The sequence below is a fragment of the Pseudonaja textilis genome, chromosome 2, assembly GCF_049901715.1.
Source record: "Pseudonaja textilis isolate UNSWEBS1 chromosome 2, rPseTex1.2, whole genome shotgun sequence".
Taxonomy (NCBI): Eukaryota; Metazoa; Chordata; class Lepidosauria; order Squamata; family Elapidae; genus Pseudonaja; species Pseudonaja textilis.
In genome coordinates this window covers 96266993-96283049 of record NC_141991.1, presented here as the reverse complement: position 1 = coordinate 96283049, position 16057 = coordinate 96266993, and the positions used below count along the sequence as shown (strand labels likewise).

At 39.7% G+C, this 16057-nt stretch overlaps 1 protein-coding gene across 2 annotated transcripts; it reads left to right on the top strand.

The window, feature by feature from the left end:
* The first annotated feature begins 13546 nt into the window (after positions 1-13546).
* On the top strand, positions 13547-15681 carry JUNB (JunB proto-oncogene, AP-1 transcription factor subunit). Of its 2 annotated transcripts, XM_026696307.2 has the most exons (2): positions 13547-13757; positions 14178-15681. In XM_026696307.2, the coding sequence occupies exon 2, from the start codon at positions 14206-14208 to the stop codon at positions 15061-15063; it is 858 nt and encodes a 285-aa protein (XP_026552092.1). In that variant the 5' UTR covers positions 13547-13757; positions 14178-14205; the 3' UTR covers positions 15064-15681. The 2 variants fall into 2 exon arrangements, with proteins under 2 accessions (XP_026552092.1, XP_087780720.1); XM_087924594.1 differs by lacking the exon at positions 13547-13757 and having other exon boundaries at positions 13977-15681.
* Positions 15682-16057: the final 376 nt, after the last annotated feature.

Below are 16057 nucleotides of genomic sequence, written 5' to 3'. Positions count from 1 at the left end.
TATACTGCGAGGCTGCATTTGAGCAACATTAACAGGCAAAATGCTGCTTTAGGATTGTCTCATGCATAGGCTGGAGATAAGGTGAAGGCAACAATTATGGGGCCATAGTAGGAAAAAAAAAACCCATGTTGCCAGAGTATGTTTGTGGCATGGTTTGTTTCAAATGTGGAAAGACCTTTCCTCTCAAGATTATGAGTGAAACAGCCTTTGCCCTCCATTGGCCATCTTGTTTTATAAGTTTTTTCCATTCTATTAGCTATCTGTTCTCCTTTTTTTAGACTAACTTTTCTCCAGGCTTCCAGTTATCCTGTTTGGGGAAGAAGAGGGTAGGATGTTTTTCTATCTTACTTTAATGGTATTCTGAAACATGTTTTGGTTTTAAGATACAGCATTCTTTTCTTCATTGCAGTGTCCAAAAAAACAACAACACTATAAATGGCCACTTGCAGGTAGTCCTCAAAGCCCCTAAGAATTGATACTGAAGTAGCCTTTTGTTGTGTTTTTGCCATTTTTCTTAAATCTGTCAATTCCATTTATTTATTTCTTCTCTCCAGGAGAAGGGTTTGCCTGCCATTTGGTCAGTTTCACTTCTTCTACTCTAGGGACTTAGCTAGTTGCACAATTATGGCACAGCCTGCTTCTCTGTTGAGCTATTTCTCCGTTGGTGTCTGCCCCTTTTTAAAATTCCACATTACTTTTCTTTGAGAAATACTCAAAATGGGTGTGTGGAAAGGCCCAGACAAACCAACATGGAGCAAGACGGGAAGAATCCTGAAGTGAGACCTGCCCCATTCCTGCTGTAGCTAGAGGTTTCCCCCATAGGTTGGTGGTTTGCTGAAAGGGGATGGCAACAAGCCATAGGAAAAAAACAGTAACCCTTGAGTATAATGATTGGCACATTCATAAATGTAAAGGCAATACTATTCACTAATAGAAAAAGTCAAGATTGGCAATGGAAACTGCATACTGAGCTCGTTTGTGCCAGTTCTCTCTCTACAAGATCACACTTTATTGCTGCGTCACAATCAGTGTTTTTAATTTCTTAATTCCAAGATGGGATTCTATGTATGCTTGCATTTTACATTTTAGATAAAAATACCTGTGTGTCTCTTTCTTTCAGAAACCAGTTTTTGGCTCTCTGCTTCTTTGCAACTGTTTGCCACAGTCATGTTCATTCTTTCCTAAAGCGGGTTGACTTCCATTACTTAATTTTAAAAATAATTGAAAGATTTAATGATTCACTAACTGGATTTAACTGTATATTAACGTGTCATTATATAAATGGCCACTGGCAGGTAGTCCTCAAGTTACAATCATAATTGGGACTGGAAAATTCATCATTAAGTTGTAGAGCCTTGAGGTGTCATCTGACCACAACTTTTTTTAAAATAATTTTTTTATTATTTTTCAATAAACAAACATAGACAAACAAAACACAAAACATGAAAACATAAAACTTCTTTTTGGAAAGCGGCTTAGTCCCGGGTTACATCTTTTTGTACAGACATAAATCAAATTCATGCTCACTTTATATACCATTTCATATCTTATTTACCATTCTACATTTTCTGTACAGCTTCTCCCCTCTTTTTACTCTCTTAATTCCATTTTATTTCTTTCATCTCGATTTAAATCATTATGCTTGTATCTTTTGTCTGTTCTATTTCAATTATCTATTATCTTTTCTCATTAACACAAAATTTCTCCTGTAATCACTGATTGAAGTATGACGCCTTTATATCTTTCCCCTAAATTTAACACTTAGAATAATATGTAATTTTCATTCTGATTCTGCTTTGTACATTCTAAAGCTATGTACTATATTTTAAAATAGGAAAATAATAAGTTTATAATATAATTAAAGCAATAATCCATAGCAAATTAAACTCTATCATTAAGTCTTAAGCATTTTACACATTACTTTTAATATTTCATCCCATTTTATAATCATATAATGTTCCAGTTGTCTAACATTATTTCAAATACAAATACAACAATACAGTCTTATGTACTTTTGCAGAATCTCTTTTTTAATTATATTTTTACCCATTATCTCTGAATAAATCCTGTTTCTTTACATCTTGTTTCAAACCTTTGTAACTTCTCTTCCCTTTTTCCCTCCCTTTCTTCTCCAATTTAGCCTTTTTACCCCCCCGTCTCTTGATCTCACCCTCTTAATCTCCACTCTCTTCTGTATTCCTCTTTTCTGATGCTTTCTGACATTGTATCGATTTTTCACCTTATTTTTCCCTTTTTTGGTTGTTTTTTTAAGTCTTAAATTCTCCATTCTCTTTCCCCTCTTTCCTTTTTCTTCCCCAGCTAAAGTTGTTTGTTCATTAAAGATGGCTTCTTCTTCTTCATCCCAACCTTCTTGTTCTTGTAATTTCTGATAGGTAGAAATCGCCATTTCTAAAAAGTGAAAAACAGATCCAGAAGAGCCCTTCCTGTCTTGTTCCTCTTCTTTTAGCTTTTTAAATTCCATTTTCAGTTCATCAACAAATAATGCCATTATGAAAAAAAAATTTAAACAACCCAAATGTTTTTAGTCTTTCAAATAATAATTTCCAAAGGTCCCAAAGTCACCAAGCAATCCAATACACAAACTGTTTCATTTAGCACTTTCTTCTTTTTATACTTTCTCTTCCTGGGGTACAGTTCAATTGCAAAGTTCCAAAATATATCTTTTAGAAGTCTTGTTACAATTTAACTCTAGTCTTATAAGTTCCAAGTAGCCTCCTCCAGCAAAATCTTAATATTAATTCTTTTCCTCTCCCTTCCCACTTATAGCAAAAAAAATTTTTTCTTTTTTTCCCCAGTGTTCAGAAATCTTTAATGTCCCCTTGGCTTTAACTTTCAAGTTTAATTACCTGCTGGTGCCAAAACAGGTTTTTCCGATTTCCTTCTGCTATCACCGTAAGGAAGGAGAGTGAGAAAAAACAAACTTTCCCTTTTAACTTTCATCTGCCGCTTTTTCTGATCTTCTTTGAGAACGATGTATCTTTAATGAAATTAAAATTCCAGGGTATTTAAATGTTACTTATTATCCTGGTCAGCCAAAAACTTTCACTTTCACAGCTTCCTCCTGTACATTCTTATCCGGATGAAAGCTTCTTTGTGGCGGCCATTGCTGACCGCCGCTCCACCGCTTTCAGAAAAGGGAGTTAAGCCAGCTGAGGAGGGGGGTTGCGATTCTCCCAGACCCCTGTTGGATCTCCCCTATCTTTAGTTACCTCTATGGGGTAACTATTAGCCCCCAAATCCGACTGGATTAGGGGCACTCCAGCAGCAAGCACAGCAGGAACCGTGCACGATCGCGGATTCCTGCTGCCGCCAAAGCCTTGCAAACTGGAAGACCATCCGACCACAACTTTTGATCTTTCCTATCAGTTTCCTCATTGACTTTGCTTGTTGGAAGCTGGCAGGTGTCAGCCTTCAAGATCTTCTACTATTGCTTTGCATCTTTTGGCTGCCATAAGTAATGGGGGGAGGAGGGGGTAAAGTCTGGGAAGCAAGCTGGAGGTGTTACATTCTAGTATTGTATAAATTGAGGAGGGGGGTATAAATTCTTGCTTAGGTTTCTATTTCTCGCTTAGCTTTCCTTTCTCTGCGCAGATGCAAACCTTTATCAAAATATGCCAAGGTCAACGGACAGAGGCCTCATCACCACCTGAATCAGATGTCCACATGATCATATTCACAACTTTTAATTGGAAGTATCATTTGAACTATTGGGGGTGGGAACCTTTCCATTACTTTGTATATGTGACTTGCGCGCCTAATTTATCAGATTCAGAATTCTACGGTTGCTACCACTTCATTTTCAGTAAAAGATATATTTTCTCTAATCTATGGTGTCTAAGTATTTCTTTCTTGAACTCTGAATGGAGCACCAACTGACAGCAGGTAAGGTTGCAAATAACAGTCACATGACTGCAGGACACTGTAAATGTTGTAAGTGCAAACTTGTTGCTACATGTCCAGATTGTGATCATGTGACTGTTGGATGCTGTGATGGTCGTAAATGTGAACACTGGTCATAAGTGACTTTTTTCAGCGCTGTGGTAACTTTGAATGATCACTAAACGAATGGTTATAAGTCTAGGACTACTTGTACAGTGGATATACACATGAAAAATAAATAACAGCTCAAAAAGGAGAGAGACAAGTTCTAAGAACTGAAACTACATTTGGTGAAATGGTTGTCTTATCCTATAGCCACTCATTCTGAGAGGGGAAGGGAAAAACCCCATTATAGATTTTCGGGAAATAGTGTATTAACTGAATAATGGCTTCCCAGTGTAGGGTTTATAGGCCATGCTAGGAAGCTGAGATTGCATGTTGGCTTTTGCTATATTTTGTGATCTTATCGCAGTAACAAATGCAGAATGATTGTTGATCCAAGTAGATATATTTCAAATGGTGTTTGTGTGTCTGTGTCTGTGTCTGTGTCGGGGCATTTTGACTATAGCTATCTATGTTTATTTGCCCTTGTCAACATAGGAGATTTTTGCCCCATAAGTTATAGAGATTGTGTAAAGTTCTAAAACCAACAATCCCATCCATTATCATTATCTCTATATTTTAATGTTCTGCCAATTGGTTTTCACTAGCAGATACATTTGTGTATGCTCCACCAGTGTATCTTGCCTTGTGCCCAGTCCTCCAGTACCTGACTCAGCTATTCTAACACACATATATAGGATGGATCTGTAAATAGCAGAAGCAATGGTGGAGGGTTGTTTTTTTTTGGTTGCTTTTTTGAGTGTGATTTTATTAATAGCTTAGTTATTATTTCCCTTATTGTCACAATAAAATCAAATATATATGAGAAAACCAGTGTGGTGTAGTAGTTAAGAAGACGGATTTGCATTAGAAAGGCCACTAAAGCTTACTGACTTTGACCAATCATACCCTCTCAGCCCAATCTATTTATAGGGTGAAGATTGTAGAGAAAAGTGGAAGGAAAGAAAACTGTATGCACTGCCTTGATCTCTTGCATGAAAAGGCAGGATACAAACATACAAACTCATAAAGGTAGAGACTATTTCTGCCATTTGGCCGGCAGCCCTTGCATTATAGGTAATCCTCGACTTACAACAGTTTGTTTAGTGACTGTTCAAAATTACAATAGCACTGAAAAATATTATGACTGTTTTTCATAGTTACAACCTTTGCAGCATCCCCATGTTCATGTGACCAAAGTTCAGGTGCTTGGCAACTGGTTCATATTGATGACCTTTGCAGTCTCCCAGGGTTCTGTGATCAACTTTTGTGACCTTCTGACAAACAAAGTCAATGGGGAAGGTAGATTCCCTTAACCCAGGTCACTAACTTATCAACTGCAGTGATTCACTTAACTACTTTGGCAACAAGTCCTAAAATAGGGCAAAATTCATTTAACAAATGTCTCACTTAACAACAGAAATTTTGGGCTCAGTTTAATGGTAAGTCAAAGACTATCTGTATTTAGAGTCAACAACTTCATATTCCTATGGAGCACTTTGACAACCTCTCTTTTAAAAGACAAGTATTGTCATACAACAGGTATTAAACAATCTTTGTAGAAGATCTGAGAAAATAAAGCGAACAAGCAAAATGCTAAATAAAAATGCCATGTCATAAGTAATAAATGACATATTATAAAAGTTATCACCTGTTAAGTGTTAAACATGGAAGCTAAATGTTAGGAGGGAAATAACTGATATTTCAGAGCAGGGTATGCTGTAAACTGAAAGTGTCTTTGTCACCCACTGCCTTCCTGTACCATTGGGAAATGTTTTAGTTTTTCTCTTTTTTGATACTGCTTGCCTTTTGAGATAGGACAGCTGCCCCTATCCTGCCATTTCCCCTTCCTCTTTGGGAAAATTTAGTGGGGTTGGAAATGGGTATTATATTTAGTGCTTCCTATCCAGTGATCCCAAAGGGCTTTCCACAGATGGGGAACCTGAGGCCACAGTGGGGAAGTGAGTCATTCAGCTTTACATGCTGAATCAGTAAGAGGCCCAGGAATAGAACTCCAGAGCCCTGGCAGCAAACTCCTCCCAGACTTAGACAGTCTCATCCCCTTATCAGAGGATATAACAAGAATTGTTTTAATCTATGGGCAAACCTTTTCTTTTCATGCCTATTTTCAGAAAAGTCTTGCGTGGTTTAAATACATAGGCAAAAAGTTACTGAAGGCTCTGGTCCTATGTGCAGCTAAGTAACAGGGCATTCATCTGAATACTGTGCTGATGTTCATTCAACATGCATTCTTATGCTTAGCTTAATAGCACATTGCTCAACACAGGTTTCTAGATTTGCACTGAGCTATTTTCATAGATTGGATTCACACAGGACGCATTGTGGATCAATGCAAATTCAGCCATTGGGGCTTGCCTCTTAGTTAATTGCACACAATTACATTATTTCATTCAGGGCAAGCATCAAATAAAGCGGAGTTCAAATAGAATATCCCTTCTGAAATAAATGCTACTTAATTCAGGGCCAGGTTTTTGAAAAGGGGTGAATAGCCTGTGACCTAATTATCCCTTTAAGTCTTAGTCCAAGAGCTGGGATTTGCAATCACATAGGTAGTTATGTGATTGAACCCTAAGAACCCTAACTATTTATTTAATTATCATACCAGCTCTTTAAGCTAATACCCTAATATATCTTAAAGTTTCTGTGCAGTCTCTATCTTGATTGTTCTATAAATTACAGAGAAATCAAGCACAGGTTTGTGAAAATTAGTTCATCTAGTTAGAACTTACGTTTTGTTGAAGCAAGCAGTTAATTGCATTAAATCATGCTTTATAAGACTGAAGTGTCATCTAGTATATACTGAAGTGAATACCCTATTCTATGTTAGATAGAAATCTTATTGAAGAATATTTTAGCAATTCACCACGGGTCAGATTAGCACACAGAGCCGAGTAGCAAATCATTCAGTCACTATTATGCACATACTAAACACTATCCAGCTCCACAAGATGACAGAGACAGACAGATTGCAAGTAGCTTTTAATAGGATATTAATTGTGATTTTTAAAAGAAAACTTATAAAGAAAAACAATTTCTAAATGTTGGTGTTTTTTATTAGCCAAATGCATGTGCTGCAATTCTAGTGAAGAAGGAAAAAAAAGTGTGGGAGTGAGGTTATTTCTGAGAACTGTGCCCTTGAAAACCTGAAACATAGCCAGTACAACAAACGGTGTTGCCTGGAAAGCTACCACAAACCAAATATCCTCAGATCTAAGCTGTTTCATAGCCACCTACAATTATTCATTTTAATAGTGCTCCCTTCTGCCTGTATTGATTACACATACAGTTTGACAATTCTAACACATTCATGTGCTACTTGGATATATGAAGAGCAAAACTGTGGCAAATCTTCAAGGTATGATAAATGAACTAGCTCCAAATAATGCATATTTTTTTCAGTTGGGGTTTCTGGCTCATTGTTATCTATCAAATCCAGAACCGCCATTCTGGATCTTAACCCAGATATATTAACAATTAAGATAATCCATGATATTGGTAGTTTTGGGTCTGAATGACACAATACATCTAAAATATCAGATTTGTACATTGTAGGATAAAAATGTAGCTACACACAAGTTTGCTAAGAAAAGTTTATAAATTATTATGCAATGCAAACACAACCCAATAATACATAATATAAAACATAGATAGATTATAATATGTGCCAATCATTCATTGACATTCTTTCCCCAATATCACAATTGTAAAAACACCAAGAAAGCAGTTGACAAATGTTGTAGGATTTTTCCTGGTTCAGCCATTGTCTTATATACCTCAAAAGGTCCTTTGAAGATTTAAGTCTGGACTGGAAGCATCAAGGACTGAGGTTAGGATCCAGAGAAAAGAGCAGTCAAATACTAAAGCCTGGCTCACAATACATCAAGCTATTTCTTTTTTGAACATTGATTTTGATTTGTTCATTAAACTGTGGAAAATCACATCTGAGTGCAATAAGTGCAGCTAATGTCCAGGATATAAAAGCTAGTTCAAGGCCTAGCAAAGTCAAGGGATTCTGAATTCCATTTTCTGGCAGTTAGTAAGGAGCCAATAAACAATTCAATTCTATCCTATCCCTATCCCTGTCCCTATCCCCATTCCATTTTATTCTATTCTGGACTAGTTAATCCTACTCTAAATTGCATATGGAAATTTTTATTGCTCCACAGCCAAGAGATAATTTTTCTTTGGTTCCAGCTTTTCTGAATTCTTACATTCCACTATTCTGTTTATCCCTGTGTTTTTAAACATTTCAATAGATAGAGCTGTATTCTTGACTTAAATATGTGATTGGACTACTACCTCTGCCTGAGCTTCTTTCTCATAATCATTTTCTAATTTTTACTACTGTTTTTACTGTTTTATTATTTCTGTTCCAGCCTTAACTGATAGAATATGAAATTCCCAATCTATGTAGTATATAAAAAGTCACTGGCTCATACAACATGCTAATCCATTGTTTATGGAATAAAATAGTCATTGAAGTTCATATAGTACACTACCTCATACATGGCCTAAAGCATGCTAGTATAGAAATATAGTAAATAAACAAACCATACCTTACACGCCACAAATGGCTGATTTTCCAAAACAAACAGTCAAACAAAACACATTATAGGCATAGTTAATGTGTGGATGAACTCATTCGAAAATGCATTACCAATAAACTATATACTTTAACTCTTGATTTCTGCCTTCTTCCTTATCCATATCCCAAATTAAAATAGACATGGCATAATCCAAGATTTTTCTTCCTTCACTGTTCTAAAATTGTATTATTTTTTTTGTTTTGTGCGTTAAATGACAAATAGCAACTGAAACAATGTATTTTTATTGTTTTAAAATGTTTTTAATGTTTTAAGTGTAATACAGATAGTCCTTGATCTACAACACTTCATTTAGTGATGGCTTGAAGTTACAACAGCACTGAAAAAAAGAGAGTGATAACCATTTTTCAAACTTATGACTGTTGCAGCATCCCTATGGTCATATGAACAAAATTCAGATGCTTGACAACTGACTCATATTTACAATAGTTGCAGTCCCTAGGTCATGTAATCCCCTTTGGCGACCTTCTGACAAGCAAAGTCAGTGGGGAAGGCAGATTTACTTAACAACCATGTTACTAATTTGACAACTGCAATGATTCACTTAACAACATTGGCAAGAAAGGTCAAAAATGGAGCAAAATTCACTTACCTCTTGCTTAGCATCAAACATTTTGTATTCAATTGTTGTCGTAAGTTGAGAACTATCTCTGTATTTTTTTAAATTGTAAACCCTGTTTCATTGACTGGGATGGGCAGCTATAGAAATTGAATGAATGAATGAATAAAACGAATAAATGAATAGACATAAAATGATTTTTGTAAATATGTATAATGTTTAATCAGAATCCACAAATTGATATTCCTGCTTGCTTTTTATTATACATTTCAAATGATGGTTAAAAAAATAGCTTCATTAACTTTAACATTTGTATTTATTTATTGATCAAATTTATATAGTCGCCCATCTCACCAAAGGTAATTCTGGGAAGCACACTTTTGTGTTGCTTCAAAACTTCATCATGTATTCTACATGAAATGTTATAGGGGCAATCACATTTTTATATGCTACAGAACTAGATAAATGACTTAAATTATGACAAATACTGAAAGGCTAATCAGTATATAACACCATTTCTTTGCAAAAGAAAGAAATGTGTACTGCTTTACAAAGTTCATTTGGATATATCAACTTTTATTGCTAAGTTGCTTCAGAGTTATTTTGTATATTCTCTCTCTCTCTTTCTCCCTCCCTCCCTCTCCCATTGTGCAAGGTTGGGTACCTTTTCGATGCTTGCCATAGAAGAGTGTTCCCTGCCACACCCTGCCACACCTTAACCTTCACCCTCTTGCCTGATGCCTGGGTTAAGCAGGCAAACAAAGGTAACGATTAAATGGCAACGCCAGAGGCTGGCACTTCCTGCTATGGTACTAGAGAAGAGAACAAAATCTAAGGCTGGGTCTTGTTCTAGCCTGATAGAGCCTACAGTGTTTGTCTATCTGGAACACCTCCTTTCATCACTTATGATTTATGCATTTTTGCAATAAGATTTGGGAGGTTGCTTCCCTTTCTTTCAGTTCTGCCCCCATGCTATTTAGTTTCACACATTTTACAGTATGTTCTAGTATTTCAATAGTTCTGCATATATTTCAACTGTCACTTCAAAAAGAATTCCTGCGGACAGGAATAGGGTTATCTCAACATAAGCAAATTGCTTTTAGGCCATGGCACAGTATCATTTTTCTGCATAGAGCTTCATTCTTATGGGTGTAATCTGTTGAAAGCTCTATACAAAAAATAGGTGTAACCAGAGTCCAGGTAGGTGGATCCATCTTTTCTCTTCCTATCCTTTCCCTTTCTCGCTCTCTCCCATTTGTTAATACATTAGTTCTTTAGCCCAAAAGAAATTGGTATGCCTGACATTAATTTAGGCTTCTTTGTTTTGGTTTGGGGGATTTTTTATTGTCTCTTTTGATTATCTTTATTTTTCCAAGCATCAGGGTCTTCTCCAGTGTCTGTTGCCTTCTTTATGTGTCCAAAATATTTAAGCATTACGTTCATTATTAGCGCTTCCGGTGAATAATCTTCAGCTAGTTTTGGATGACTTTTCTTTGTGGTCCACGGTTGTTCTCAACAATTTTTTCCACAACCATAATTCAAAGGCACCAGTTTTTCCATCTTCTACTTTTCACATGATCCAGATTTCACAGGTAGCCTCAACAATAGATACTTTATTATTTATGTGTTGTTTTTGCACTTTAATATTTTGTCTGAATCTGTCATTGTCTTTCTATTTATAGCGCTGTTTTTAAAAAAACATAGTGCTGTACTGTAGCTTTCATTTGTTTCTTGCTACTGGACCATGTATCCATGTAGACAAGGACACTTGTCCACATGGATACATGTTCTGTCCTCTCTGTATCTGAAGATGTTGAGTCCAATTTACTCAGTTCAAGTATATTTTAATCATACTCCATACAGGAATTTTTTTTATGATTGTTTCTTTCTTACAACAAGAAGAAGAAAGGTAGGGCATGAGAAAGCTTTTTTGTTACAAAGGTCAGTTTTTGTGTCAGACACCAAAGTAGTTGATTTCTACCAAACAGTATAATTGGGGACCTTTTAAATGTTTGTCTCCATTAGGGTGCGGTCACTTAGCCAGAGCATAAGAAAAGTTTGTTTCAAATTGCCTGTTATTACCTGGGGAAATGCTGTGAAATTATGAATGCCATATATATCTAGATATATCGTATATACCTGTTTTATTCACATACATGTATCTAAACTTAAACTCTGAATACTCGTTCCATGACTATCTTTCAATGTTAACGTACCTGTTTCATAGTTAATAAAGTTATTGAGGGCAAATGTTATTTATAATTACTTAGCTCATTTTTTCCCTTTTCAGACACCAGATAGACTAAATCTAATATATGATGGCTTTGGAGACAAATATATTATTATATTAATGGAAAAATATTTAATATGGTGTTTCTCCAAAATACTTGTGGTTATCTCTGTATGTATATGCATACACACATAGACACGTGTCTATATATAAAAAGTAAGCATGTTAAAGGCTACGAGAAAGAATATATGTAATATGGATAGTCCTTGATTTATGACCATAATTGAGCCCAAAATTTCTGTTGCATAGTGAGACAGCTGCTAAGTGAATTTTGCCCCATTTTACGATCTTTCTTGCCACAGCTGTTCAGTGAGTCATCACAGCTGTTAAGTTACTAACATGGTTGTTAAGTGAATCTTGCTTTCCCATTGACTTTGTTTATGAGAAAGTTGCAAAAGGTGGTCACATGACCCTGGGACACAGCAACTGTCCTAAATATAAGTCAGTTGCCAAGTGTATAAATTTTGATCACATGACCATGGGGATGCTGCAACAGTTGTATGAAAAATGGTCGTAAGTCACTTTTTTCTGTGCTTATAACTTTGAATGGTCACTAAATAAACTGTGGACTACCTATACATAGTTGTGATTAGAAGAAATAGATTCCCCTCTGAGTATTTAGATATCAGGATTGAGTCTGGCTTTCTATTTTGGATATCTAGCTGTAAGTGACTAGGTTGGATCAGAACTGATACAGGTCTGTATTTTGAAGAATCTTGTATGTGTCCTCTCCCTCAAAATTCTTGAATGTATGGGTGGAAGTTTTAACTTAACCCTTCCGTTCTTATTCCCTGCTATTGCAAGTAGTTAAGATAACTGTACTAATATCCACTCCTAGCCATTTTCATCTTAATGACCACTTTAGATACGTGTAAAAAAAAGCTTTTGTGTGTACATTATCTTTGGCATGTTTTCTTTTTTTCCTTCTCTGGAATCTGAATGTGGTATGCAGATCTAAGTTCTTCATCTGTGTTTATTTTGAATATGGCAGGGTGTAACCTATGTCTGAGCTATGCCTTCAAGTGGTATTTGTCTGTGGTTTCTGATTTCAATGTGTGTATTTGACATAGGATTATTTCTACATATTTTTATGGCATTTGTACATCCCTGTTTGAATGCATCTCAGAGTATACATTTATTTCTCAGTATGCTGGGCTGAACTGTTTGTGTCCAGTCAGTGGGGTATTAACCATTAAGCAGACTAAGCAAGTGCTTAGGGCACCAGGCCCAAAGGGGACACCGCAGAGTTGAGAATATGGCTTCATTTGTACAGTTTGTACAACGGAGGGGGGCACCAAGATTTGTCAGTGCTTAGGGCACTAGTGAGCCTTAATCCACCACTGTGTCATTAAATTTTCATAGAGAAGAGGACATTTAGCATCAGAAGTTGGGTATAACTGTCATTTAAGTCTGTATTTTAACGACAAAATATTTACTCAGAAGGCTTTTCTAGCGTTGATAAACCATGTTATCTTCACAGAGGCAGTTCTCACAAAGAAATGCTTCCCTGATATTTACTAACCTTGAAAACTCTTGCAATCCTGAAAAATCAGATTGGGTTTCTGGCGCTTAGGGAATGAAATTGATCTGCCTTTGCATACATTTTAAAAACAAAACAAAACACCCAGTTCCGATCTGTCACCTTTCTTCAAGAAAGCCTGCCTGCCTGCCTGCCTTATGAGCGTTGTTTTACTTTTCTCTTTATACATAGCTCCATGAGGTTGGCTAGGCTGAAGGAATGATATGCCAAAATCACCCCCGCCAATGCCCCGACCTCTCTGGGGACTGTTCACAACCACCCTCCGCCCCTATTACCTCTCGGTTACAATGCCCCGCGCTTGCTTAGAAATAAGCAGCGCTTAAATTCAGAGAGAGGCTCATTCCTCAGCGCAGAGGACGTCACGCGCCACCTCTCCCCGCGCCTCTGCTTCGTGCGTGCCTTTGCTCACACGGCCACCGCGGCTGCACCCTTTTTTTTCTGCTTTCGCTCCCGGTTTCCTCGCTCTCCCGCCCATCCCGTTACTCTGACGCGCTGTCCTCCAACCCCCGCCGCCGCCCCGCGGGCTGTTTACTGGAGCACGAGCTGCCGAGCAATGAGCTCAGTTCCCCTTTCGCGTGCGGCTCCGGTGGGCGGAGGCTCTCCCGCTCTCCAGCCAATGAGGGCGCCCTTCCGCCAGCACCGCGGGTAAGGCCAGAATAAAAGGCGCCGGGAAACGCACGCTGCAGCCCAGATAATTCACAGTTGGCGTCAGCGCGCTTTGGAGGCTCTCTCCCTTGGCCGGTACGGTACCTGCTCCTTTTGCTTCTCGGGGAGGGCTTGAAGCCGGCACGCTCGTCCTGTGGGCTTTGCCTTCTGTGGGGGACAAGCGTGAACCATCCTCGCTAGCGGAGCTTAGTCAGGGCGGGAGGTTGGAGAAGCCGACTGAAAGACCAGCTTTTCTTCCCCCCCTTCTGTGTCTGTCTCGCTCTGAAATCTGGAAGTGAAGCTTGGGAGGGAGGCGGAAGCGCGCTCTCCTCGCGTTGGGAGAAGAACTCGATCCACGCCCCAGGCAGGCAGATAGAGAAGGCCTTTCCTGTGAGCCCCGAGCCATCTCGGACGGTCCTAGCCCGGGTATCCACCCCCTCCTCCTCCCAGCGCGCGGCTGATGTGCACGAAGATGGAGCAGCTTTTCTACCCTGACTCCTTTTTCTCCGGCTACAGCCAGGACTACAAGGCGCTGAAGTCGGGCATGGCTTTGAACCTGTCGGCCGAGCCGTTCCGCGGCCTGAAGTCCCAGCTTCCCCATCACCTCCGCGGCCAAGAAGACGGCCCCGCTGCCTACTTTCCGGGCTCGCTTCAGCAGCAGTCGGCTGAAACGGCGAGCTCTTCGCTTAAGCTGGCTGCCCCGGAGTTGGAGCGCCTTATCGTTCAGAACAGCAACGGCGTGATCACCACCACTCCCACGCCGACGGGACAATACTACTATCCGCGGGGAGCCACCGAAGAGCAGGAAGGCTTCGCTGACGGTTTCGTCAAGGCGCTGGACGATCTCCATAAGATGAACCACATGCCACCCCCCAATGTCTCGATCGGGGCCGCGGTAGCAGCTTCGTCGGCCAGCAGCGGCTACGGTGCCTCCCTTCCCCAGGAGCCGCCTCCTGTCTACACCAACTTGACCAGCTATAACCCTCCCGGCGCCCTGAGTACCACCTCCAGCTTCCCCAGTGCCAACCTGAGCTACATGCCGCAGCCTCACGGCCTAGCTTTGCCCCACCCCACGCGGGGTTTCAAAGAGGAGCCCCAGACAGTGCCGGATGTGCAAAGCCCGCCCGTGTCTCCCATTAACATGGAAGACCAGGAGCGCATCAAGGTGGAGAGGAAACGGCTGCGCAACCGCCTGGCCGCCACCAAATGCAGGAAGAGGAAGCTGGAGCGCATCGCTCGGCTGGAGGACAAGGTGAAGAGCTTAAAGAACGAGAACGCGGGACTGTCTAACACTGCCAGCGCGCTCCGAGACCAGGTCGCGCAGCTGAAGCAGAAAGTAATGAACCACGTGAACAACGGCTGCCAGCTCCTCTTGACAACCAAGATGCAGCAGTCTTTCTGAGGCGGTGAGGGACCAAACCAATCGCCGTCTTCTCAAAGACTTTTTCTGCCGTGAGAAAGGGAAGCGGACTTGTCACGCAAAAGTTTACATGGAGCCGGACTGACGTTAGGCGTCTCTGTTCCCAAGTCCGTGTTTCCTAGTTACGTCTGTGACTCAGTCTGGTGGATCCAGAACTTCGATCTGTGCTGAGTGTGTACAAGGTTTTTTTTATAGCTGTCTGTGAGCGTGATTTCGTATGTGTGTGTATTTAAAAGAAACGCGTTTCTCTCGCTCTCGTGCTCTCGGCTGCATCGCTGGATGGTGCAGTGGAACTGGAGGTACTCGAGACGGAGTCCAGAAAACTGGCCTTTTGGTCTCGTCCATGCCAGTAGAAAAAGAAATGGACTTAATTTAATTTATAACTGAAAGAAAAGGGACCAGGACAGTTTGTCAGGGAAGTGATGGAATCTCAGCCTCTCTCTTCCCCCAAGAGGCCATTGCGTGGACAAAAGGGCCAAGAAGGGGAAGCGGGTTTGTTTACTAGCGCCTTTAATACTTTTGAGTCCTCAAGTTCACCCTCTATGATTGTATTTGTGTTTTGACTTTTTATTAATTATTTAAGTAAACATGTTCCAATTACTTTATCTGTGTGCCTCTTTTCATGTGCCACAACTTACCAACTCGTTTTTTTTAAAAAGTATTTTGTGGATTTCTGTACAGGCATGGACACGACCTACTTAATCTCGGAAAAACATAGATGGGGGAAGATTTAATTTCTGGAACGCCCGGATGGCAGTACCTGGTCGTTAACCCTTCCGGTGGATGTTTGTTCTTCCTAATGGGGCTGTTAGTGGAAACCTAATTAGACCGGCCGTCAGGTGCTCGATGGAATTCACCGCGTTTCCTCTTGCTCTCTTTCCTTTCCTCATCTTCCCCGCCCGGTGTCTTCTCTGTGATCCCCCAGATCGGAGCTCTGCCGCGCGTCATTCTCCCGAGGTTTTCGGAGTCTGTTTCC